At 44.5% G+C, this 26,267-nt stretch overlaps 1 protein-coding gene across 1 annotated transcript in view; it reads right to left on the bottom strand.

Moving 5' to 3' along the window:
- Positions 1 to 22,646, bottom strand: part of prdm16 (PR domain containing 16) — a 134,234-nt gene extending 111,588 nt beyond the window's left edge. The window contains exon 1 of the mRNA XM_056299293.1: positions 22,216 to 22,646. Coding sequence (XP_056155268.1) covers positions 22,216 to 22,593 — 378 coding nt within the window. The 5' untranslated portion in view covers positions 22,594 to 22,646. The remainder of the gene's footprint in view (positions 1 to 22,215) is intronic.
- Positions 22,647 to 26,267: the final 3,621 nt, after the last annotated feature.

Here is a 26,267-nt window from a genome sequence, read left to right as displayed (position 1 = left end):
TCACTTTAAAAAAAAAGTGAATTCCTACAATGCGCTTCATATGTTAGAAGGAGCAACAGAAGATCCTGATCTGAAATCAGTCTTTAAAATCTCTAAAGCATAGAGTCCAGTCTTTAAGGGCGGTATCATTTTGTCAACTAAAGAAATAAAAATTAAAAGTAGAATGCTTTGTTTTAGTTTCCTTAATCGTTAACTTTCTTTGAGTAAATTCCGCTGTTTTTCTTTTTTTTTCGTCCAAGAACCAGTTTGGGACAAAACTTTTCATATCCTCTCCAGTCTCTCAAAATGGATTCTCATGTTAACATTGGTCCCATAAGGTCTCCTCCATTCAACTTTGCTGACCAACCGCCGTTGACCTTTCCACACCGGGAGCTACTCTGGGCCACCTCTGTCTCCAGCCCAGAGGGATTTCAAAGCCTCTCTAGGATGTCCCAGGACCCATTGTCTGGGTTCTCATCTATAGGTAAGCATAGTGTGCAGCCCCCCCCCCCCCCCCACACACACATACACACACATACACACACCACCACCAGCCACTTCAAAACTCTGCACAATAGCCAGATTTCCTCCCAATTTGCTGGTGGAAAAAAAGGAGGCTCAGGAACTCCTTTCAATGCCTTTGAATGGTCGACCTAATTCAGACTCAATCTTAGGGCCAGCGAGTCCTCACCTTGACCCTATCTTGGCCCTACTTAGGGGCTCCTGACTTTGGCTAACGTTAGGGCAATCCCACTATTTGAGGGCTTAGCCTTGCAGTGACTCTGCCTTTGTTGCAAAACATTCTGGTTGGCTTCTATAATTTTGTGGAAGCTAACTTGGTATTTTAGTCCTTTTGCTTACCCAGGGTAGACTGACAAAGTGCTGTTGCTTTTTTTAAACAAAGTCCTGCCACTTCATACAGCTGCAAGCATTTCCATTAGAGAGCTGCTGACTTTAAAGTACAGTGTTTTAGAGTAGGCCATCCTCACAGTGGGGATTGGCACCAGTAGCTTTTCCATCACTGCATCACTTTACTTACCTCAAAGTGAACACTTCCCTATTAATTTTTATGTGTGTGTGTGTGTGTGTGTGTGTGTGTGTGTGTGTGTGTGTGTGTGCATGCGTGCATGTGTGTGCATGCATGTGTGTGCGTGTGTGCGTGCATGCATGTGTGTGCGTGTGCGCATTAATGTGTGGGGTGTGTTTATGTGTGCCTGGTAGTTTGTTAGTTCACTTGCTTGACCATTCATTCGTTCTACTTGACCCCTCTACACTTCCATCCACCCTAATTATGCAAGAGCATGTGTAACCCCCATGCCCCCCCCCCCCCATCAACCCTTCTTTGCATTTCTGTATTTCCTTCTTTTTTCATGACACACTTAAGGTCAGTTCTAATCAACCACCCTTTGGCTGCTGTTACTGTTACCCCCCCCCCCCCCCACACACACACACACAAAGTTCTCACCGGTGTACCTTGAAGACGCCCACCTTCCAGGTCCAAGGACTACTATTAAAGCAATCAGGAGCTTTCTAAGCTGGGTCAAGAGCGAGGTGCTCGCATGGGGATTCTGATTTGAATTATGCAAAAGGGGGGGGGCAGAGGAAAATAGAAAGAGAGAGAGGGAGAAAGAAGACAACCAAAGAGGTACACCAATGACTTCTTACACAATATAAGGCACTGAGATAGTGAAGAATGTGAAAGTGTAGCACTCATTCCAAGAAGCCAACCTTGGGACCTGTTGAAGCATCAGAGAGCAGGGTAAGTACTGAGGTGGTGGGACCACACGCAGTGTGTGCGTGTGCGTGTGTGTGTGTGTGTGTGTGTGTGTGTGTGTGTGTGTGTGTGTGTGGGAGGGTTTGTGAGATCAACTTTCCCTGTGGTCTATTCAGTGTCTAGTGGCTTAGGATATTGAGACAACAAGAACGGGAGGAGAGATTTATCTTGAAATACGATTGGCTACAGGGCAGGTGTGTATACATGTGTGTGTGTGTGTGTGTATATGTGTGTGTGTGTGTGTGTGTGTGTGTGTGTGTGTGTGTGTGTGTGTGTGTGTGTGTGTGTTCTAGAGAGACAGAGAGAAAGAGAGGGAGAGTATAAAAAAGGTAAATGAAGTGCTGATATAGTGGAAAGGAGATGAACAGTGTGGTCCTGTGGTCAAACTGTCTTTTTTGTGTGACACACCAGCATTTTGTGTGTGTGTGTGTGTGTGTGTGTGTGTGTGTGTGTGTGTGTGTGTGTGTGTGTGTGTGTGTGTGTGTGTGTGTAAACATGTAGCTGTCCCGATATTTGTATGGACATGTGTCAAATTACCAATCAAGGCTTATATCCAGTTATAATGCTTGACTGGCCCTTGACTAACCTCTATAAGTCATCTAAAAGGGAAGAAAGACCCAAATCAACTTTTTTTATAGAATTAGCTTAATTAAATCAAAGATCATCCAGAGGAAGTTCTTTTTCAGTGTGAGGAGAAAAAAATATATCATCAGTGCATTTCTGGCTTACTCTGGTGACTAGATACTAGAAGCTAAAAGCTAATCAAAAACTACTAAAATCACTAAAAACTAAAACGGAATACAAACTGGATAATAAATAACTACAGAAAAACGCAAACTGCAAAAGTGAAATTATAGCCCTGGCATATGCATATCATTGAGTGCGTATCCCTTTGTGCGTATAGCGGCGTGTCCTGCAGCCAAACCTACCCTGCGGTGAACATAATCATGGCCCTGTTGTCCCCAGGTTAAAGGCTCACTGCTGAGTCCTCCGGCACTAATGCAGCTCCAAACTATAGGGGTCACATTAGCTCCATCTACTTTAACATGCATTACAGTAGAAGGAACTCCATTACCCATCAAAAGCCAACAGCAGGCTATAATGTGGGCCTACCTGTGATGGCCTAAATGAGTCACTTAATGATAGCTGTGTTACGGAGGAAGGAGAGCTCAGACAGAGAAATGCTGATTGGATCCAGACTCAGAACAGGAGGCAGAGAATATTAGTCACTACATTATAGTATGAATTCTATTATTCAATGCCAGTCGAAAAAAAAAGAAGGGGTCCAAGTTTAAAGTGGAAATTTTTGTCAGATCACATATTTCATATATTTATTGCTGACATTTTATCCATATGAATCACTACGTGGCCTTCTGCCCCAGCCTGACTTTGATTACGACTCTATTGATATTTTACAAAAACGAAGTATGGACAGTTTACTTGCTCTTTCACCAAGTGTGTTCATGCAGTATTCATTGTATGTACTCCAGCACTGGCACCTACAGAACGTCTAAGATGTCTCCCTCAAGATCATCATAGCTCATCGTAGAGGCTTGGCCATTCTATGGAGTGGATCAGCAACAGACCTAAAGGGTGGAGCTCATACCCTGCACTTCTGTACTTCCACTGGTGCTATCTAGTATAACGTCCAAGTTGCAAAACAAATGACGGCAGAGGGTTCTGTGTGTTTGAGGCCATATTTCTTTAAAAGTCCAAATATGCAAATTATTAGGCAAAAAAAAGAAAAAGAAAAAAAAGAATAGACATATTTGAAAAATTAATATATATATATATATTTCTTAAATGTGTTTTAAGTAATGTACACTAACAGAAGATCAAAACTCAAAATGCTTCGTCGGTTCAGGAAAAGCTAGCATAAGCAATATATTCAACAAAGTGCGGGTCCTCGTCATGAAGGCCGCTATGGTCAGACCATGTGACCAGAGGGGCTTACTCGCCGTAGAACAAAAACAGCTTTGCGCACATCGGCTACACCTGCTACTGTTTACGGCCCCTTGCCTGCTCAGTGCAAGTCAAGCATGGAGGATCATCAATATACCTTACCAGCAGACACAACGAGGTGTCTGAAACAAAAACAAAAAGACACCAAAGACAGCAGGAAAACGAGGGTGAATATTGGCATGGCCTTCTCAAGATGGCATGGTCTGACAATGGACAGAGGAATTCCAAGTGACGTCCATTTTTTGTGTTCTGTTGGACAGGTAACTGAATTATTCATTTTTGTTCACCCCCCCCCCCCCGAGTCTTTACAGGCTGCGTTTTCTCACGAGTCATTACTTTTGTGGGTCGAATACTGTACGCGAATGGAAGTGACAGTTCACTAGATGAGTCGTCGCATCTAGAAGAACGAGGCTCAGCTGCACCTGTCAGTGGAGTGCAATAGCAACACAGTATTGGCTGTTTTAGAAGGCAAGGAAGACCCTTCAGGGAAAACCCATAGGGAAATCACTTAGTGGATCTTTAAAGCAGGATAATTAGTGAATAACCTGGACTGATTTGAGAGGAGATTTAGTCTACCTACACTGACTAAAGCAATTAGCTGTTTAAAAACCATTGCATTTTGCACTGCATATAAAGACTTTGGTACTGTGACTGTAAAAATGCATTTATACCCCTCATACTAATCACAGCCGTAGCAGGTAAACAAGTCTTTGATATCAAGTTTTTAGTATTCCAGTTATCCAATATTTCTCTTCCTCCATTTGTTCTCTCTCTCTCTTTCTTTCTCCTTCTCTTGTTTTCCATGTTTTTATGTCTGCTGCTTGATTTTTGTCTCAAGCTTCCTGCCTCTTCACAAACACAGTGCCACCATGGGGATTGCTAAATTGCATTACCGTGAATCCTCTATAAAGCTAATTTTACGATTATCTGTAAATGTGGCCGAACACGACGACCGGTCAATGCAGCAGAAACGGGGGAATCCTGAGATCCTGATATCCTGAGAGCTTGGTTAGCATCCTTGCAGTCTTCAGGTCACCCCAGAAGCCATTTAGATAGTCACCGGGTGTTCGCCTTCCGGGGACAAATTTTCATTGGGTGTTTGTATCCCAGCCAAAGGGTGTGGGAAGAGATGGTGTGTGTGTCCCAGCCGTAGAGACGAGATGAGGGTAAGTGAGCCATGTGGAGGAAGCCAGAGGGTGAGTGGTGATCTGTAAGGCGATACCCTGCTACCTTCCCTGACCTCCCTGTTCGGCCACTCTTCTACCTGGACAAGATGGGGGTATTAAGTGGCCCGCTGTCCCGCTAGGTTGAGTTGCTGATCCGCTAGCCAGAGAGGAAAGCCAACCCCTATTCCCATCTTCACTTCAGTGGGAGCATTTGTTTTGATTTTTGTCCTCTGTTTCTCACAGACAAACCTGAGAGGCCCCAATTTATCTGGGATAGAGTGAGGGGAAATAGGGCGCCTTGCCACTTGAACACTAGAACTTTAAGCCGGCAACGGTTCGCCAACTCCCTCTGCCAACGTCTTCCTTGACTGTAATGTAATGCGGACAAACAGAACAGAGACATACGCAAAAGAGGGCTTTTGATAACACGCTACTGACAGGTGAATATAAATAATATATCACATCTTCAGCATATCACAGGAAATTGGGATGACAATGGCTTGTTATGTGTTTGCACTTAAATCTATGCACAAGACATACGGTAGCCGTGCCTGCTCACTGACTTACAGACCACAACTTCCGCCATGAAGTTTTTGTTTTTATTTTTCCCAGATGACATCTCCGAATTTTCTGTGAGGAGTCAATAATATGCTCTGGTGCCCACCCACGTCTTTAGCCAGGGCAACACAGGAACTGCTGAGAAAACAGGGGGGAACAATTTACCCATTCTCAACCAACACATGGGGGCTTTGGATGAAGGAGGGAAAAAAAAAGACACCCAATATCCAAAATCCTCCTCTCAGGGCCATCATGTGAAGAATTCCCCCCTCTTCTCCTCCTTCTCTGCCCTCCCTCCCTCCTTCCTTTCCTCTTCTTTTCTTTTTTAATCAAGCCGTCTGGGGTTGTCAGGTCTTTTGAGACGAGGACTCCCAGCCATGTGAAAAGTTAATCCCTCATGGGCCTTCTTCTCCGTGGCGCTCATCTCCCTGGGAACACTGGTGGTGGCAGGCAGGCAGGCAGGCAGGCAGGTGGTGGGCAGGGGTAGAGGGCGTATAAGGTGGGGTGTGTGTGTGTGGGGGGGGGGCAGATGAAGGGCCAGCCTTGACCAAGGCATAGAGGAGCGCTGACCGTCTCCAATCCTCCATCTCCTGATTCTGTAGGCCCACGTTTTGACTCAGGGGCTTGTGATGCCCCCTTCCACAATCCCCCAATCATTTGAACTACCCAACCCCACAGACAATACTTCACCCCCCCACACACACACACACCCACACACACTCACGCCCCCTCAACCTCCAACTCCAAGTCCTTTTGATGAGGTTCCCTGCCTGACCGACAGACGGCTGGAATAGAGAGCGCAGAGGATTTGCTGCGTGGAGAGCCAGTCGAGTGGCTCTGAAGGGTGACAGTGGTTCACAATGGTGAGGGTACTCTCGGTGCATTGTGGCTCCAGCCGCCCCAGCAAACCATCCCAACCCCCGCCTCCTCCACCCCCTCTGCCCCCACCAGGCACTTGGACTCAACTGTTCCCCTCCAGCCGTTTTGCTGTGTGTCAAAGCAACAATCCTGACAGACTCCTCTTGGGCCTCCTGCCAAGGAATGAGGGACATGATGGGCAACAATGGAGGTAAGACGAGGGGTTCAACGGGGCTTTTGTCACGGCTCTTTCAGTGAGTCGTTTTCAAGGAAGGACACTTACAGCGGCAAACAGGGAGCCGAACACAAACTGGGCTAAATGAAAGAAATCATATTTCTGATGATACACTACAGGGCCATCAGACATCTAGAGAGGCGAGAGGTCCATGAAAGTCGCTCACTAAAGCTTGCTTCTCCTCCGACCAGAAAGGGAACGAGAAACGAAAAGAAAAAAAATAAAAATCAGCACACTTGGAATGCTTTGCTTGCATTGCACTTTTTTTCTGGGCCTCTCTCTTGGAGTGAAGTGCCACTGGAAATATAGAGAGGCTCAGTCAGCCATCTTAATCCTTCACCCTTGTCCATCTCACGCTCGCTCAATCCACCCTGACCCCACACACACACACACACACACACACACACACACACACACACACACACACACACACACACACACACACACGCATACACACACACACACACACACACACACACACACACACACACACACACACACACACACACACCACTCTCACATGCACTCACCTTCATGGACGTACACACGCCCTTTCACCCACTCCGTCCCTTATTCATACCATTTGGTATGCTCCGAGCCTACAGAGCTCGAGGCAGAGAGTCTCTGTCAGAGGGGTGCACCAACTGAGATTTGGGAGTTTGTAAAGGTCAGCGCAGACTTTGTTCAATCTGAGGGTTTATCTCGGCTACAGCAGCGCAGGACAATGGGGCCGCTTGCCGCGCGACAGAAACCCAAGCTGTGGCGGCTAAATTACTTCACTGATAAGGCCGAATTAGAAGCATTGGGGCCCCAGGGGCCAGAAAAAGAGGAGAGAGAGAGCAAGAAAGAAAGAGGAGAAAGAGGAGGGAGAGAGGCCACGAAAATGTTTGTCAGGGGTTTTGAAAAATCAATGAATCCTATAAGAAAAGGTTGGGCTCTGCATTTTGGGTCTAATCAAATCATATGTTTTAAATTTGGTCCTTCAAAAAAAAAAACCCGACATGTCTTCATTTAAAAGGTCAGTAATTGACATTATGCTTTTGTGTTAACAAAAGAGTGGAGGCAGCCCTCTTGTTACTGCAAGAACGGCACGAGAACAGGACAGAAAATGTGTGTAAAAATATATGTGCACATGTGGGCTTGTGTGTGCTTGTACTATGTGTGTGGGCCAATATGTGTATAGGTGCACACAGCGAGTTTCCACATTCGGCGAGGGACGCTTAACTCCTAAAGTGATCCGTCATCTGAAAAGCAGAGAGGGCGTTGTGCTGTGTGTGTCTGTTTCCGTGCGTTTGTTTATGTATTATTGTAGAGTAGATGTGTAGTACCAAACAGGGCTTCTTTGTGTTTGCGTGTACCTGCCTGTATGTTTACAAAAAAGGGATACAATGGAGACCGAGAGAACATAGGAAGAAAGGGAAGGGGAAGCAGAAAGATAGTGCCACGGGATGAGTCAGCAGCCTCATTTCTACCTCCCCCAGAGGAGTCTGGAGGAGGAGGGCAAAAGAGCTGTCTTTGCTCTGCTTGGGTAGGTAGACATCCTGTTCCAAGGGTTGTGTGTGTGTGTGTGTGTGTGTGTGTGTGTGTGTGTGTGTGTGTGTGTGTGTGTGTGTGTGTGTGTGTGTGTGTGTGTTCAACTTACATTTGTCTACCTTTGTGTGATACTGTGAATGTCTTTTCTCTCCCTCACTTCTTCTCGCTCTCTTTCTCTCACACAGACCCACACTTTTCATCAGTACTTCTATCTCCCCCTGTCTTTCTCTCTCTCTATTTCTCTCACTTTCTCTCCCTCTATTTCTTTCTCTCTCCATTTTTCTCTTTCTCTCTCTCACACAAACACGCACTTTTCACCAGTACTTCTCTCTCCCTCTGTCTTTCTCTCTCTCCATTTCTCTCACTTTCTCTCCCTCTATTTCTTTCTCTCTCCATTTTTCTTTCTCTCTCTCACACAAACACACACTTTTCATCAGTACTTCTCTCTCCCTCTGTCTTTCTCTCTCCATCTCTCTCTCTCTCTCTCTCTCCTCTCTCTCTCTCTCTCTCTCTCTCTCTCTCTCTCTCTCTCTCTCTCTCTCTCTCTCTCTCTCTCTCTCACACACACACACACACACACACACACACTTTTCATCAGTACTTCTCTCTATTTCTCCCGCTCTCTCTCTATATATTTCACTCTATTTCTCTCTCTCTATTTCTTTTTCTAACTCTTTCACACACTTTTCATCAGTAATTCTCTCTCTATATATATTTCTCTCACTCTCTCTCGCTCACACACTCACACACACATTTTTCATCAGTACTTCTCTCTCTCTCTCTCTCTGATGAAACAAAGCAAGCCACGCTGTGCAAGAGTCACATATCCACTGCCTCAGCCTCGCAGTAGTGCTGTGAGGTCTCCACCAGCAGAGGGGAGCAGGCTTTGCCACCGAAAAATAGTCTGACTCCACAAATAACAGCAAAAAAACAACAACAAACAAACAACAAAAAAAACGCATGGAGAACTTCATTCCAAAATGAGACATCCATCATTTGAAAGCAGGGAGAATCTCCTCCGACATCATAGAATACACAATAAAATATCAAAATGAATTATGGTACTCTTTAAAGATGTTACAGTGGGTATCTCTTAGGATGTCCGCGGTTGATGAAATGATGAATGGATCATAGGCTTGCGTTTCAGAGAAAGTGTGAACAATTCACTTCAGTTATTGGTCTAGTTTTGCTAAACTGTATATGTAGTATTGTGGGGTCAGCTTTGATTGGACAGCCTGATGAGATGAACGCACAGAATCGATAACCACCACTTTTATCTACAGGAAAGGGTGGGGCGCATTTTCTTCCCAGCACATGCACATACACGTGCATGCAAACACACACACACACACACACACACACACACACACACACACACACACACACACACACACACACACACACACACACACACACAAAACGCACAGCCTACGAGGAGTCTTTTGTTCTGACAGTTGGCATAGCCTCTATGTCACATGGCCGCATGCTAAGCACCTCAGAGAGCTTTTATCATCTAGTTCTGTGGTACCGGGTGGCGCGTTGGGTGCTGCTGTGTACCGGCTCCACAGACACTGACTCACCTCCTCCTCCTCCTCCTCCGAGAGAGTGACACAGAGCAGAATCATATGACAGTTACAACCGAAAGGAGGACCGAGGGGCTTATGGCGCGTTTGTTCCAAGACTAAAGAAGATTTGCAGGAGTTAAGTCTCCCTCCATGCCCCCCCTCCGCTCGATACCCCATATGCAAATCTGTTTGTTCTTGTTTGCTCTGACTTGTACGCTTCATTTGTACAGTAGTACTCTTGCCACAATTCAACAGGAACTAAGAGGTAAGCTCAGGTCATTCAGCCATCCATTGCAACGCCTCCCATTTCTGTCGCTATATGTCCCGTCCCCAACTGACGACGGCTCATGAGAAAACCTGTTCCCTACAAAACCTCATCTTTATTGATCTTTATCAAGTTAATTAGCACTGTAACGATGTTATTTTTAACAATATGAAGTTAAATGAAGTCAATACATTTCTGTTTTTTTACAGTTTATTACAAGTGTTCTTCTTTTGATACTCTTCCAGAAAGAATAAATAACCACGGGCATCTGGGTGGCGTGGCAGGCTATTCCGTTGCCTACCGACACAGGGATTGGTGATTCAATTCCCCGTGTTACTTCTGGCTTGGTCGAGTGTCCCTACAGACACAACTGGCTGTGTCTGCAGGCGGGAAGCCGGATGTGGGCATGCACACTCTCAGATCCTCTTCTGCTCTTCAACTCACTACACCGTCGGCCCGCTTGACTACCATGGAGACTAGAGCCTTCAGTCATTCTGCCCCCCGCCTATGGAACTCTCTCCCACAAGACATTCGCAATATTGACTCTCTTTCAACCTTTAAATCCCATCTCAAAACGTACCTTCTCAAACTGGCATATTCAGTCTGATCCACACTTCATTGAGTTTTGTGCAGATGTTGATTTTATACTTATCTGTTGTACTAATTTTTCATTGTCTACCCTTCTTTGTTTTGATTTTATGCTGTCTGATACGGTGCTGCTTGTTTTTTACTTTGTCCTGTAAGGTGTCCTTGAGTGCTCTGAAAGGCACCCACAAATAAAATGCATCGTTATTATTATTATTATTATTATTATTAGTATTATGTGTCCTGGTCACTGCAGTAGCACCTCCTGTGGTCGGTCGGGGCGCCTGTTCGGGGAGGGGGGGGACTGGGGGAATAGGGTGATCCTCCCACTCGCTACGTCCCCCTGGTGAAACCCCTCATTGTCAGGTGAAAAGAAGCGGCTGGCGACTCCACATATATCAGAGGAGACATGTGGTAGTCTGCAGCCCTCCCCAGATCGGCGGAGGGGGTTGAGCAGCAACCAGGATGGCTCGGAAGAGTGGGGTAATTGGCCAAGTAAAACTGGGGAAAAAAAGGGGGAAAAAATCCCCAAAAAAAAGAAGAAGAAGAAGAAGAAGAAGAAGAAGAAGAAATAACCATGACAGCATCATCCACAAATGCATTGTAATAAATATACCTGTTTATGGACCTATCTGGTTTCTCTTACAGGCATTGTGGATTCCTTTACGCATGTCTGTCACATTTCCAGCTCCGTGTCTTGTATCATAGTGCAGCAGGGACTTTGTGGGTTTGGCTCCACAAATTTACAGCAATAATCATGCAGAAAGTATGCAGTGAAAGTTTAAGATATCCAGAAGTCTTTACTATTGATTGGTAATCAAACTCCCTCGTGTAATATTGCAGAGAAACGCATGTTGTCACTCGTTGTCTACGAAACTGGCAGCAGCTTTCTGAAAGTCTGTGTTAAGGACAAATGCGAATTAGAAATGGTTCTTTTTACTCAGTTCCATTACCAATTAACAAGATTGAACTCACTGATTTAAAGAAAATGGCTCGCTTACACTTTGAGCGAAAATAAAGATGGTTCCTTTTTTATTTATGTGTGGGATTTTGAAAAAAAAATTTAAAAAAAATAAATCCCAAAACCTTCCCTCTTGCAACGATAGTGAAGAAACCCCCTGACATCACTGGAACACTAGCAATCAGAGGTCCAACATACGCCCCTCTAATGTTGCTTGACACCGGCCATTTCACTGTCATGATGAATTGTGTGCCGCACTGCAAACAAACGGGGCAACGATATCTCATGTCCGAAATGTCTGGGCTACATCTATTCTAATTGTCATGACATCTTAACACAGGCCTTCATACCAAATTAATATGTTCCACCAGCGTCCCAGTGAGAACCTGCATTGTGTATGCGGTGGGTGGGATCTGACAGATTTAGGGGAATGTAGGGAGTGGAATAGTGCACAAGCTGATTTATGCAGACACACACACACACATACTCTCAGATGAACACCTAGAGCAAATCTTGACTCTGTCAAAGCCTCCTTGCCATCTTAAACAGACAGGGCTCCAGGTCTCACTCCTGGTGACAGTGGTGGAGAAAATGAGTGAAAATCACTCAAGCGATTCCGGAGCCTTTCCAAAGTAAAGACGGCCCCGGCGTGTTCGACACTTCAACAATTCAACACTGTTTTTACATCAGATGTCGTCATCTCTGCTTAGCCTTTCACTTTGCCCTGTTATTCCAAATGGCCAGGTCCAGGAAAGAACAACACTGGAGAACATCACTTCCCTGCCCGCATGGACGCATCGGCATGCTCACGCACATATGGATGTGTGTGTTTTTGTGATTCTGTATGCACATAAACACATGCAAACACGCATACACAGGACGCACACACAGTGCTGCTGTTTTACTTGAAAGCAACCAACACAAAATAACCAGCTCACGTGCGAACCGAACCAAAGTACTCCTCCGCCACAGAGTCTATACCCCACGTTGTGGAGCCCTCACAGCAGCGCTGTGCATGGTACGTGACCGCTGACCTTGGTCATCACAACACAACAACGGGAATCTGATTAGTAGGTCGCCACTACCGAACTGATTCACGGAAAAGATCACAAACAGGACACGATAGAGAGTATAGTTGTGTACATGAGGTACAGCGGAGAGGTGGAGTGTGAGAAAGAGCGAGCGAGAGAGAAGACAAAGAGGGAGTAAGGGAGTGAAAGTGAGCAAGAATGAGAGGACTTGAAGTGACCTGTGACCACCAGACATCTCGTATCGTACGGCTATGAAAAATCAGCGTGCATGTTTTTTGTCTATGTGTATATGTCTACGTGTGCGCATACACACATGAATGTGTATGGGTGTGTTTGGTGTGTTTGTGTATGTTGCCAAATAGTTCTTGCTTTCCCCTCCAACTCTGGCAGTCAGCTGAACCCTCTGCAACACTCCTCACTACACACACACACACACACACACACACACACACACACGCACACACACATGCACATGCACACGCAGGACGCACACGCACACACACACACACACACACACACACACACACACACACACGCGCGCAGGATGCGCACACTCACACACATGCATACACACATGTACACACAACACAGTCACACGGTCTGGATAAAAAACAAAAATGGTTTCAATGTTGACTTAAACCTGGTTTATTGGCTAAGTTATTAGAACTGGGGAAAAAACCTAGCAGGAAGAGTTTGGGGAGGTGTCAGAGGCTAACATGCAAGCTGCAAGTCCAGATTTCCTAGGGAAACCATGAATTTAATCAACGGCATAAACAGCATTTGACAAATGCCATCATTTTCCACAGTGGCACAGAGCAGCGTCATTGTCTGCTCTCGCCCTCGGGGCCTTACTGATGGAACTATTCATCAGGTCAACCGTGAACGATGGGGTTTCACCAGATGTGTTTGTAGGGTGGGGGTGGGGGGGTGGTAGGGGAGGTTTGGGCAGGAGTTACCTGCGCTTGGCCACAAAAGATCGATGGACCAATGTGGGAGCTGTTTAATGCATGTTTAAAGTGCGCCTGCCCTTAGAAAGCTCATGCAATAAAGGACAGCATTGTGGAGAAGATGCGTGAGGAGACTGGAAGGAGTTTATTCAGGGCAGACAAGAGCTTCCATTGAGATTGCTTGGCTGGAGTGGCTGAGGTCTGAAACCAATGACCAAGTAATAACAGCCCAAATCCCAGGGACAATATTTGTCGAGTTCCACTCTCCTCAAAGATGGATGACTTTGCCCCATCCACTTCCTCAGGAGCCTGTGCAGCTTTCATCTGGGCCTCCTGGATTAATTTATTAACTAATTAACAGATGTTGGTAACGAGTTATGAACAAATGATAAGGCATCAGGCTCCAAATCAAACCTGACGTTTAATTTGCTGCCCTGCTTCCTCGTTATCAATTACTGTGTTCAGCGAAGATAATTGACAATGGTTTGCACTGGGACACAAGAGACATGTCTTTAACAGCTCCTCAAGAAAGCCCGGTGCTGCTGTAGTGTTTCCAGGGGCAACGGCAACCATATGTTTAATATTAGATGGAATCTGTTCCACTGGAGTGCTCCGAAAGCTGGGAAAATTGGATTAAATTGGCTAATGGCATGTTTAAAACCTACATAAAATGAACGTGAATGGAAGATATTACAGCGCCTAGGACTTGTGGTGTTACGCTCCCTCTCCAGTGTTTTCGCTCCGTGTGTAAACTTGGGGTTTCTTTCAAAGTCAAGTAATGATGGGAGAAAACCACACGCTGTTGGTCAATATGGTTATTAGAAACCGCAGGATTGATATCCCTATCATTAAAATGTGAGGGTTAGGACGCATGTGGGCCAAAGTCACTCCTCATATTAACACGAAATTTCACGTCACCAATCTTGAATATATCTGAAACTGAGTAGACGGTACAGTTTTGAATCTGTGTACTTCTAAACTCAAATAACAAGTTGAGTTGTGGGCCGCCATGCAAAACTAAAATACTTTGCTGTCTGTACTCAGAGATAGTACAAAATATTGTAAATCAAATAGGAAAAAAAAAATCAGATCCAAATAGTGTCCATTTAGTGCAAACTTTCCGTTTGTAATTATCTTCCACTTTGCAGCAAAACCATATCCAGGTAACCAAATCCAAGTGGACCTGCTGTTTTTCCTCTTAAGTGGCTTTAAAGAGGTGCACTCTCAGGAGCTCATCAGAACATGGCCTTGATTTGATTACGAAAAGAGATGCTAATCAACCCATTTACCTTAAGGGCTTCACTCATGCAGGACAGCCTAATAACAGTGGCCTACACGGCAGGGACTCACGTCGACTGGAAATAAATGATGGGACGGTGACTATCTTCAAAAGGACAATGGGAGTAATGGGTTCATATTGCATGAAGGTGCGATGTGTTAACGGCTTGTAAAGGTTTTCTCTAACCTTGACTGACACCCGCTGTCACAACAGCAGAACATCTCTGCCACTGTGAGAACACTAGGTAGCACATTAGTCAAATGAAGCAGGGAACGACTACAGCTCAGCCAGTCTCTCGTTTTACATTATATCCTTTACCTTGGTGTGACTGACAGTACCTGGCAGCTGCTGCCCTATCAGTTCGGTACCAGTCGTCCCTTGGGTCGAGCATCAAGATAAAGAACACCTTGCTATGGAAGGCAAACACAACAGACAAGTCACAAACTGCACCTTGAATGCCTTTTAGAGCTAGCTAGATGGATAGGAACTTGGCCATCTGCCCTGCAAGCGAAAACACAAAAGGCAAGCAAACAGTTTAGGAGGCGAGAGGTGGGGTTCAGGACAGATAAGTGTCAGGGCGTGCCCAGGACTTCTTCTCCCCAACGTCTGAAGACAAGGACGTTAGGCTAGCTTAGCGATTAGTTAAAGAACAAAAGAAGCCCAGCGTCATCATGAAAAGCTAGCTGTCGAGTTGAAGATTGAGGGCCTGGTGAAGGGTGAAGGAGATGCATGATGCCATGACTGGATGGGTATCCATCACGTAGGCCCTTGGCAGCATATGAGTGCCCGCCAGACGTCTTAGCTTATCACTAAGTCAATAACAGGGTAAACAGAAGAACTAGCATACTTTTCTCCCCTCTGTCCACACATCCCTGGATGAATGATACTGATATGGAAAATCACCCCACACCGCATAAAGCAAACAATAAAAGAAAGAGAGACAGAGAGAGAGGAAAAAAAGTTTGCCTGGCAACAAAGTCATCCCAAGGTCCACCGTTGCAAACAATCTCTTTGACAGAAACATGGCTAGAGGGGTGACATGGACGCCGTGATATGTTTTTGCTCTTGCGAGCCCATGTGCTGACCTCGTCCAAAGGCTCAGTGGAAACATAGGACATCTCACTATATAAAAATGCACAATAGATCATCACCATGTCCCCATCCTCATGCCCTAAAAACAAAGGCCTCTGGACAACACATTTGCACTCCCAGGTATAAAACCCTCACTCTCTGTGGCTTGACAATGCTTCATTAATGGCAAGGGCGGCGCTGACAGTTTGAGAAAGTGCCCACTAATCTACCAGGCGTGATGCGCAGGTGAGTTGGCAATGACACCTCCGCATCTTCACCAGTTGGCGTATGAGATTTCTCAGTCAACACCCAACTCGCCTGTTGACCTTCCAGGCTTTTGTGAGATGGCAAACACTCAAGGCAGTGGGAACAAAAGATAAAGTGAGATGACAAAGGCAAAAAAAAAGGTGCTGCAGCAGTGACAAAAGCCATGATTCAGAGGTGCAGGGACACGCCCCTGCGGTCACGGGGTGAGGAGAACCGAGAGTAAACATCAATACCGCTTTTCCAGGGCATGGCCTCGGGTTTGACTGTGAGCCTCACAAATCTCGACTCTTGCATGAGTGCCTTGTGTCCTCAACATGCTAACGTCTCAAGAACGAGACAGAAAAAAAGATTAATTTGCAATAGTGACACCAGTGCATTTTTTAACTTGTACTATGGATTTTGTTTGGGTTTCTGAGTCTTAAACCCACTTAGTCAGATCAGCAAATGACTATGAATTTAACCTCTGATTTAAGCAACAATGCAAGAATCAATAAATTTGGAGTCGCTATTGTAGCACGTGACACCAATGAAATGTTCCTCATACAAACAAAGGAAGATATTTGATTCACTATCCTTTTTGTGTGCCTTTCTTTCTTTTCCTTTTGTTACTGTCTGATTGTTTTATTTCAATGCTAACTTCACTTAAGAGCTTTTAAACATAGTTGGAATGGATTAGTTGCTTTAGATGGAAGCATAGTTAAGCTTATGGATCGCTTTATCTAAACATGATAGTTATATTACTTATTATGGTGCACATGCACACATGCATACAACATGCATGCACACACACACACACACACACACACACACACACACACACACACATACACACCATAGCATGGCACACACACTTGCCCTCTCTCCTTGCCCTCTACACCTTATGTGTCCACGGGCAGTCACAAGGGGACACAAGTTAGATCAGGCAGTCCATACAATGCCAGTCATAGAACAGCACAATACCTGCAGCCATTGTCAAGTGACATGCTTCTATCAATAGCCAAGCCAGGCCAATCTCACCGCCAGATAATAGCAGCACTCACTCTGACAGTAGAGCCCAATACTGCAGTCTCAGAGGGCCTCTCCTCCTCCCTATCCTAGGGGTTTGGCAACCACTAAAACACACACACACACACACACACACACACACACACACACACACACACACACACACACACACACACACACACACACACACACACACACACACACACAAGACCCGGGGCTCTGGCGTTCTATCATGTTGTGCTAAAGGGAGGGTGTAATAGTTATTAAATGGATGACTCTTTGCTGGCCCGACAAGGCAGTCTGAGACAGAGGCGAATGGCCATGGCCTGCAGCGAAGCAGCTCGTAGATTGAGCTGTCCGTCTCGCTGAAATGAGTCTGAGTTAACACCCTCTTCCAGTCCCCTTACGCCCCGGGACAGACAACGCTGGGCTTCCTCTCTACCCTCCTCTTGCTGACTCTCTTGCTCTCCCTCATGCCCTTTCTCTCTTTCTTTCTGTCTCACTTTCACACCCCTTTCTTCCTCCAACCCCCGCTCCTCCACTCCGTCCCCCACCCCTGGTCAGTCTCTCTCGCTCTCTCTCTCCATCATCTGGACTTCACACCCGTTAATTCAGGTATTAAATGACACCTTGGTAAAATTACTGCAAACACATGGTAACTGTTGGAGTTATATGATTGAGTTTTTAGGTTGCAGTAAAACACAATGTCATGAGTTTGTGCTGGAGCACACACACAAATGGAGTCAATGCGGCTTAATTTGTCGGATATAATGGATATTTGCCGAGTATAATGTGGATAATACTTTAACTGTCATATGGCTTTAAGATGGAAGCATAGTTCAAGATGGAAGTATAATCACTATGATAACTGTTTAATAACAACCTCCTTCCCACAATGAGGAACTCGGATATAATGTATGAAGTTTCCGCTAGATATGATTATATTTACACCAATGTAGAGATCTTAGATCACATCACTTGTTATCATTCATAACACGTCCCCCCCGTTCTGGCTGTGAGCTGGGGGGAGGACACACACACACACACACACACACACACACACACACACACACACACACACACACACACACACACACACACACACACTGGGTTCCTAATAGCAATGCTGTACTCTTCCTGAGTGTGTGAGGTTCCAAGACTAATGTTTTCTTTTAGTCTCTCTCTCTCTCTCACCTTACCGAGTCCATCTCCACCCATTCCTGTTTCACAATTTCTCTCCCTCTCTGTCTCTCTCTGTCTCTCTCTCTCTCTCTACCTCTCTGTCTCTCTCTCTCTCTCTCTGTCTGTCTCTCTTGCTCTGTCTCTCTCTGTCTCTCATTCTCCCTCTCTGTCTTTCTCTCTCTTCCTCTTACTAACCATGTCATCACTCTCCAACATTCTTCCATTGGCCCTCTTTTTCTCCCTGCCCCTCTCTCCCCACCTCCACCCCAATGCTCTCTCTCTCTCGCTCTCTCCCTCTCTCTCTCTCTCTCTCTCTGTCCCTAGACTGTCTATTTGTCTAAGACCAAATGCAGTAGAGAAGGGTAGGTGATAAGGCAGTGGTGTGTGGGGGGGTGAGGGTGTTGGGGGTGTAGGACTCCTAAGGGAGTCTGTCGATGGCTATCAACAGGCCGACTGTTATGACTATCAACGATAAGAGGGGCTGGGAGAGTAAATGACCCTGAGGGCTTCGAGTCCCAAACCAGACAGGATGTCTTAAAAAATAATACAGCCCGAGTCCAGTCCCTGCCCGAAATGGGACTTCCAAGAAAGAACCAGGAGAGGATGAGAAGGGTGCAAGACTTCCTTCTTGGCACGTTTGGGAGCAAAGAGCAAGGCTTTTTTGAAGGACGAGGAAAGTTTGAGCTGGGGCTAAAGGCAAAGTACACAGTGAGCATAAAAAACACAGTTGCTCTGCCTACAGGGAAAAAAATCAAAATGTCACCACAAAAGAGCAGCTCTGAGCAAAAGTCACGGGACATAATATACGGGCAGATAGGATTCGGAATGTACTCCCTGTGTCGTCTGCATACCTTCATGAGTGGTTTATTGATCTAAGATGGCCGATATGTCAGATAAACATTCAGACAAAGATCTCTGTGACATGGATATCCAGTAACTAGCGTGGCACTAATGAACGGGACAGGAGCAAGGCACCGCAGCGGTTCCTGCATCACAGGATGGCACAGAAGAAAGGGATCCCTGATAAGAAGACAAAAAAAAAAATTGATGAGCAATAATGTTTTGGGTTGTTTATTTATTTATTCTTTTTTGAAGAGGAGAGTATTTGTTTTGGCATGTATCTAATTTTTCAAGAGACTCTGGTTGTGTCAGGGTATTTCTCCATCTGTGCATGCATGCATATTTGAGTGCCAAGTGAGGACTTCTTCCAGAGAATTAAGAACCAAAGCTTGGCCGATGAATATGCATTAAAAGGGAATTTGAAGAGCTGAGAGAAGGAGTGAGTGAGAGAGAGAGAGAGAGAGAGAGAGAGAGAGAGAGAGAGAGAGAGAGAGAGAGAGAGAGAGAGAGAGAGAGAGAGAGAGAGAGAGAGAGAGAGAGAGAGAGAGAGAGAGACGAGGAGGTGCCACAGGAAAAACAAAAACATGGGAACAGAGGGGAATGAGTACTTTTTTGAGGGGCGTTCTTTGCATCCCCAAACTCCTCTAGCTGCAGTATGAACATTAATGAATACATTCATCAGAGCTTGGTGCCATGCAGCGCCCGCCTTTGTGCTCTGTTTTTCTGCACGCCCCCTCAAATTTTGGGGGGAAAACACACGGGATTTGGCAGAGAACATATTTTTGGATAACATCCTCACATAGCTTACAAACACTGTTAAAAGTAAAAAGTGGTGACAAATCTAGTTTGTCAGAGGAGAAGAATCTAGGTAACTGTATATGGAGACTTTCGGAGGAACGTCTCCGCAAAAAGATTTTGCACACCCTCAGGAAACCTACGAAAAACTCACAAACATACTTGTATTGTTCAGGAACTGTTACTTCTTGTTTTCTTCTCATGAGCAACCCCTAAATTGGTTTATTGGCTCATTCTGGATGTTTGGGGGTACCACTAAATTCATCTTAAAATTCTGATTTTATTCACTTTATTATTAAGAAATCATAAACAATAGTCACTGGGTTTCTTTTGTCCATAATTTAAATGTGGCATAGTGAAAAAACTGAAATTTGTGAACAACTACAATTTTGGGGGGGATTTTCCCCCTTTTTCTCCCCAGTTGAACCTGCCCAATTACCCCACTCTTCCGAGCCATCCTGTTCACTGCTCTACCCCACTCTGCCGATCCGGGGGGGGGGGGGGGCTGCAGACTACCACATGCCTCCTCCGATACATGTGGAGTCGCCAGCCACTTTTTTTCACCTGACAGGGAGGAGTTTCACCAGGGGGACGTAGCATGTGGGAGGATTACACTATTCCCCCCAGTTCCCCCTCCCCCCCAAAAAGGCGCCCCGACTGACCAGAGGAGTCGCTAGTGCAGCGACCAGGACACATACCCACATCCAGCTTCCCACCGGCAGACATAGCCAATTGTGTCTGTAGGGACGCCCAACCAAGCCGGAGGTAACACACGGATTTGAACTGGCGATCTCCGTGTTGGTAGGCAACGGATTAGACCTCCACGCTACCCAGATGCCCTGAACAAATACCATTTTAAAGTATTGTTTTGCAGCCATGTAGGTGTGCTGATACCATAGGGAACAATAAGCCTGAGAACAGACCGCAGGCCAACATCAAACTGCTGCATGCATGGAGCTGGTCAATATCCTCTCCAAAGAAGGGCTAACATTGTTAATAAAATCACACACTGACACTTTTAGTATATTTTTCATTTGTCTTTGTTTGGCATAAGATTTACTTCATAGACCTAGGATAGTTATGGAGATAGCAGGCACCATCTGTGATGCTAAGGCATTTTGGTGTACTGACCATTGTGGTGGTCTGCTGACTGTTCAGATATTGCTGTAGTGTCAAAATGTCACTTTTAGTAGAATGATTAACTAGATCCCCACAGCCATATATAATACCTTTCCTTATAATATATGTCTTACAACATATCTGTTATCTTAGTATCTCTGATATTAACTAAATACTGTATTTAATGAGTGTAAAAATCCCCAGAAATGATTGATTTTTCTTTTTTTGTCCCTCAGAACGCTGTTTCTTCATACCTGAAAGAGTATGGCTGAACTGTGCCCCGGCATAAGGCAGCCCTGCTTCTTGCTCTAATGCACTGTATGCTTTCAGAGATGGTTCTCCAGTGAATAGCTTTTTGGAGTCTGTTTTTAATTGGATGTGAATGTGACTGACTGTAATATTAGCCTATGTGAATGGCCGCCCCCTCTCCAAAAAAGAAGACACATAAAGTTAGTAAAATTAAAAGCAGGCCAGTGTGTTTCATCTCTGATTGGCCATACAAGAGAGACAGGGGAGCGGCAGAGAGAAATCGGGAGTTCCCTTTTTTTTTCTTAATGAGCATACTGAAGCAACTTCAATATCCTGTAATGTCATGTTGAAATGAAAATTAATAGTTCAATACACTGCCGCCGCATAGGGCCACGCTTCTTCCATTTCCATATCGGATGGCGTGACCAAATGAGCGCGTTCGCTCGCTCGGACCGACGCCCAGAAAAGCTGATACCTCCACTAATCAGCCAGATTTTTCCATCTGACATCGGTGGGCTGCTGAAATTCTGGAAGAGTGTGTTGTGTGTGTGTGTGTGTGTGTGTGTGTGTGTGTGTGTGTGTGTGTGTGTGTGTGTGTGTGTGTGTGTGTGTGTGTGTGTGTGTGTGTGTGTGTGTGTGTGTGTGTGTGTGTATTCGAAGGCTTAAACATGTGGTCCCATCACATGTAAACGGAATGAGCATCATTGCCAGTGAAGATGGCTGCCTGTGAATGACAAGTGGAAGTTCGAAACAGGAGAATGGCTCACTCATTCACTTACCTTCCTCAAGGATTTACCACTGCTTCAATCATCTTTTTCATTCGATTGTTTGTGATATCAGGTGTATGGAGCAGTCACACTCAATCGAAATCAACAAATTATCCGGTTTTACAGACAGAGACAGCGGCAAGAAAAGAACAGAGAGGGCAAGCAAACAGCGGCACTGACAAATGTGAAACTAACACAGATAAAGACACAGGTGGTTCCTACCTCCCATCCAAAGGAGCTGTCTTTGCCCACGGCTCCATGGTGCAGTGTGCTGTGGGGGCCAAACCGCTCGCCCGCGCTGATGTGGGTCTTGGCCCACACGCCCAGGCCGGCGCCGGGCACAGAGGACTCCCGCAGCTCCAGCTCACTGGGAATGGGAATGTCATCAGGAATGTAGACGGGACGCCTCATAGGGTGAGCCTCCCTTGGGCGTGGTGAAGTCATTGTCATCGTTGCTGCTGCTGTTGTTGTTGCTGTTGTTGTGGAGGTGGAGTGGTGGTGGTGTTGGTGGTGGTGGGGGTATATGTTTGGGGTGCAGCAGGTGGACGTGGTGGTTGTTTGCGTGTGGTGGGACTGAGTTGGGGAGGGCAGGGGTGACATGTGGACAACACCATCCTCCGCATCGTCCTCTGGGCTGTCGCCACCACCCCCACCGTCCCACGCGTACCGGCCGCGTTAAACCCGGGAGGTCAGTCTCTGTCTCATACACACTGTCCACTGTCTCGCTGTCATCTGGAGCAGCAGAAAAGAGAGAGAGAGAGAGAGAGAGAAGAGAGAGAGAGAGAGAGAGAGAGAGGAGAGAGAGAGAGAGAGAGAGAGAGATAGAGGAGAGAGAGAGAGAGAGGAGAGAGAGAGAGAGAGAGAGGAGAGAGAGAGAGAGAGAGAGAGAGAGAGCGAGTGAGAGAGTGAGAGAGAGAGAAGAGAGAGAGAGAGAGAGAAGAGAGAGAGAGAGAGGAGAGAGTGACGTGAGAGAGAGCAGTAGAGAGAGCAGAGAGAGAACTATAATATAGGGAGTACAGGATAACAACAACAAGCCAATATCAACTGACAAGTCCAAGCTCACAATTAAAATGTGTAATCACTATGTTGGTCCACACCACAAAACATGTTAGTTTTATAATAACGGCTCTAAAATTGTGAGATGCCTACGTTTTGTTTGGCCTATTCCTTTTTCTTTTGTATTGGCCTACGTCCACATCACATGACTGGTACAAGTTGCTTTTTGCAAAAACAAAATGGCTGACATTCCTTTTATTTTCAGTAGAAAATGCCATAATTTTAAGATAGCTTCCGCATTAAAATGCATTTTGATAACATTTCAAGCAAGACATATGCATTTTATTTTCATAATCTTTGTTCAGTTAATGTATTTCTGATGTATTTTTGTGGGGCAACCCAGAAGTTATATTTCACTTTTTTTTTAAATTTAAACCTGTTTTGATTTGTCTTTTCATCTGTCTCTTTTTACCTGATCCCATTGGTCTAATGTGAATATGTTAAAAACATGCTGTTTGTACATGAGAAATTGTTCAATAAAAAAAAAACTCCTTAACGAAAGACACACCCTTAATCCTTACTAACACAAAATGCATTATTGTGTAGGTGCTGAGAGCTTCAAATGCTAAACATTCTAAGCACACAGTGGGCAGTTAAGTAAAGCCACGAGGGGGCCAAAAAAACGTTTGGAAACTATAATTAAAAAACAATATATATAGGCCTAAAGCTCCTTACATACACTTCAAAGCATTACATAACTCTCGCCTGATACTGACGTCAACACAACCCCAAAACATGTTCTTCTACAATACTTGCTAAAATAAGTCCGAAATAAATCAACATTTGTAAGCTTTTTTTTCTTTTTTCAAATAAACCACCAAAATGCAGTGTAATTTATATTTTGGTTGCAGCAAATATTTGATATATTCTGTACATATATCTTTTTATGGCCCTATTTACAATGCTATGTTGCAAACAAGGAAGAACTACAACTGTGGTATTTTGTATCAAGCTGCATGGCACAGCTCAAGGGAATTGTAGTTTTTTAAACAATATTAGCGCATTTCCTAGAATTGGACATTGTAAACACTGAAATGAGAGTATGCCAAGGGGTTTAAGGGGGATGGGGGAGAAACACATTTGTGGATCAGATTTTAAATATCTAAATGTTAAATGAGTGATTTAAAAAAAATATATATATACCATATTTGACAGTGCCCCCACTTGGTGACTAATACCCATAATCAGTATAGACATAAAAGCTGCAGTTGAAGCTCGCTATAATAGTTGGTTTCCATGTATGTGAACCCCTTCTGTTGCTGAATGACAAGTCTTCCAACATGCACTGAGGTCAGGTCAAGTCAAGTCAAGTCAAGTCAATTTTATTTGTATAGCCCCAATATCACAAATTACAAATTTGCCTCAATGGGCTTTACAGCAATACAACATCCTGCCCTTAGACCCTCTCATCGGATAAGGAACAACTCCCTAAAAAAAACCCTTTAACAGGGAGAAAAAATAGGAAGAAACCTCAGGGAGAGCAACAGAGGAGGGATCTCTCTCCAAGACAGACAACGTGCAATGGATGTTGTGTTTACACAATTTACACAATACAACATTGAAAGAGGATAAACAGAATGATAACGGACTTATAAAATTTATGAAGAATATGATGCGCAGGTGAAGGTTTAGAGGTCAATATTCAAAGCAGGAGCCTTTTACAATCTTCAGACTGACATAATGATATTTTACAGGTCAAGCCCTTTCCAATGATGTATTTGGTTTAGTCCCTACAACAAATCTTTAATTTTCACATTTCATTGACACAACTTTGACCTAGGCTTTACTTTCAGAGAGCCCTTTGGAGGCCCAACACATGAAATGAAAGGTCTTTAGTTTTCTTGTCTGTTTTTATGGAAATAGTGAGAAACATCATTTAAGGTAATGTTTTTGATTAATTTATAACCAAACTAGTAATTTTGGCCTACTTTGAAGCTTATTTTCTTGATGGAAATTGAGTTTTTCTTTTCAGACCTAACCCCAACCCAAGCAATTCAGGTCCCATACCTGTAGTCATGCCCTGGATGGTCAGTAGGATTGCAATATGTAAAAGTGACTAATTTTAAACACAAACGAACAAAATAACTTTTATTTCATGAATTGGGCATTCAAAGGGCTCAGCTTTGGCACAGGTCTATTTTCAGAGACTCCTTTGGAGGCCCAATACATAGAATGAAAGTAATTTTGTTTTGTTTTTGTTTTTGTTTGTGGAAATGGTGACCAAAATAAGTCACCTGATTTTCCACGTGAAATACATACATTTTCATATCACTGTTTCCCATAGATTTTTAACATTATTGGTTAGAAGCACTTCACCCTCTCCCCCAAGAGCCCAGCATGGTCCTCGTCTGCCAGGATTACAGTATGTTGTAGGACCTATACCCATTTATTTTCAGTTGTTGTACATGTATGTTTGAAGATGACCCTGCTATGACCTATTAAGTAGACACATTACCACAGCTGTCTCCTGAGCTCTTCACCGTCTTACTTGGTTTAAGTTCACCTATTCTCATCTGAACAATGTGTTTTTTTTTCTAGATTTACTGTGAGTTCTCAGAAAAAAAGACATGAGGACCATGTGGTAATAAAATACATTGTATTTATATAGAACTTTTCAAGAACCGCACATGCTTCATAGAGGGAAACATGATATAAATAAAATGAATATATTTTTAAAAAATATAGGTGATTGGAGGCTTTGACTTTTAGAAAGATGATTTTATCAATTTTCAGAAATGTGGGAGCTCATACACCCCAACACCATCAATTGCACAAAACCTGGCCTAGAACAACCTCACATTTTGTCTATATGCATGCCTCAATAATCCAGTTAAGAAAATCACAGAAAGTATAATCAGTTTCATCTGGACACAACAGTTATTGAGAAAAATGTTTCATCATTCATCTAAATGTCCTCTTCAATTTAAATTGACTGCATTTATCCCCACCGCTTATAAACAATACAGTGGGCATAACGACCGAAACAACAATCAATTTCATATGCAAATATGCATGACCATTAACTAGAGTATCAATGGCCATGTGTACTAGTCTAAGGTTATGTACTACCAGGGTTTGACTTTCATCGTCTACCGAAGCACAAACTAGGAGTCATTAGGATACTGCACCACCGAGCTGGACAACATCCACACCGACATGGCGGCCAGGGAAGGGGAGAAATCTCACATTAAACAAGCCCTGCTTAAGTGTGGTTATCC

This window comes from Lampris incognitus, chromosome 2, assembly GCF_029633865.1.
Source record: "Lampris incognitus isolate fLamInc1 chromosome 2, fLamInc1.hap2, whole genome shotgun sequence".
Lineage (NCBI taxonomy): Eukaryota > Metazoa > Chordata > Actinopteri > Lampriformes > Lampridae > Lampris > Lampris incognitus.
This window is presented reverse-complemented; position numbering and strand designations above follow the sequence as displayed.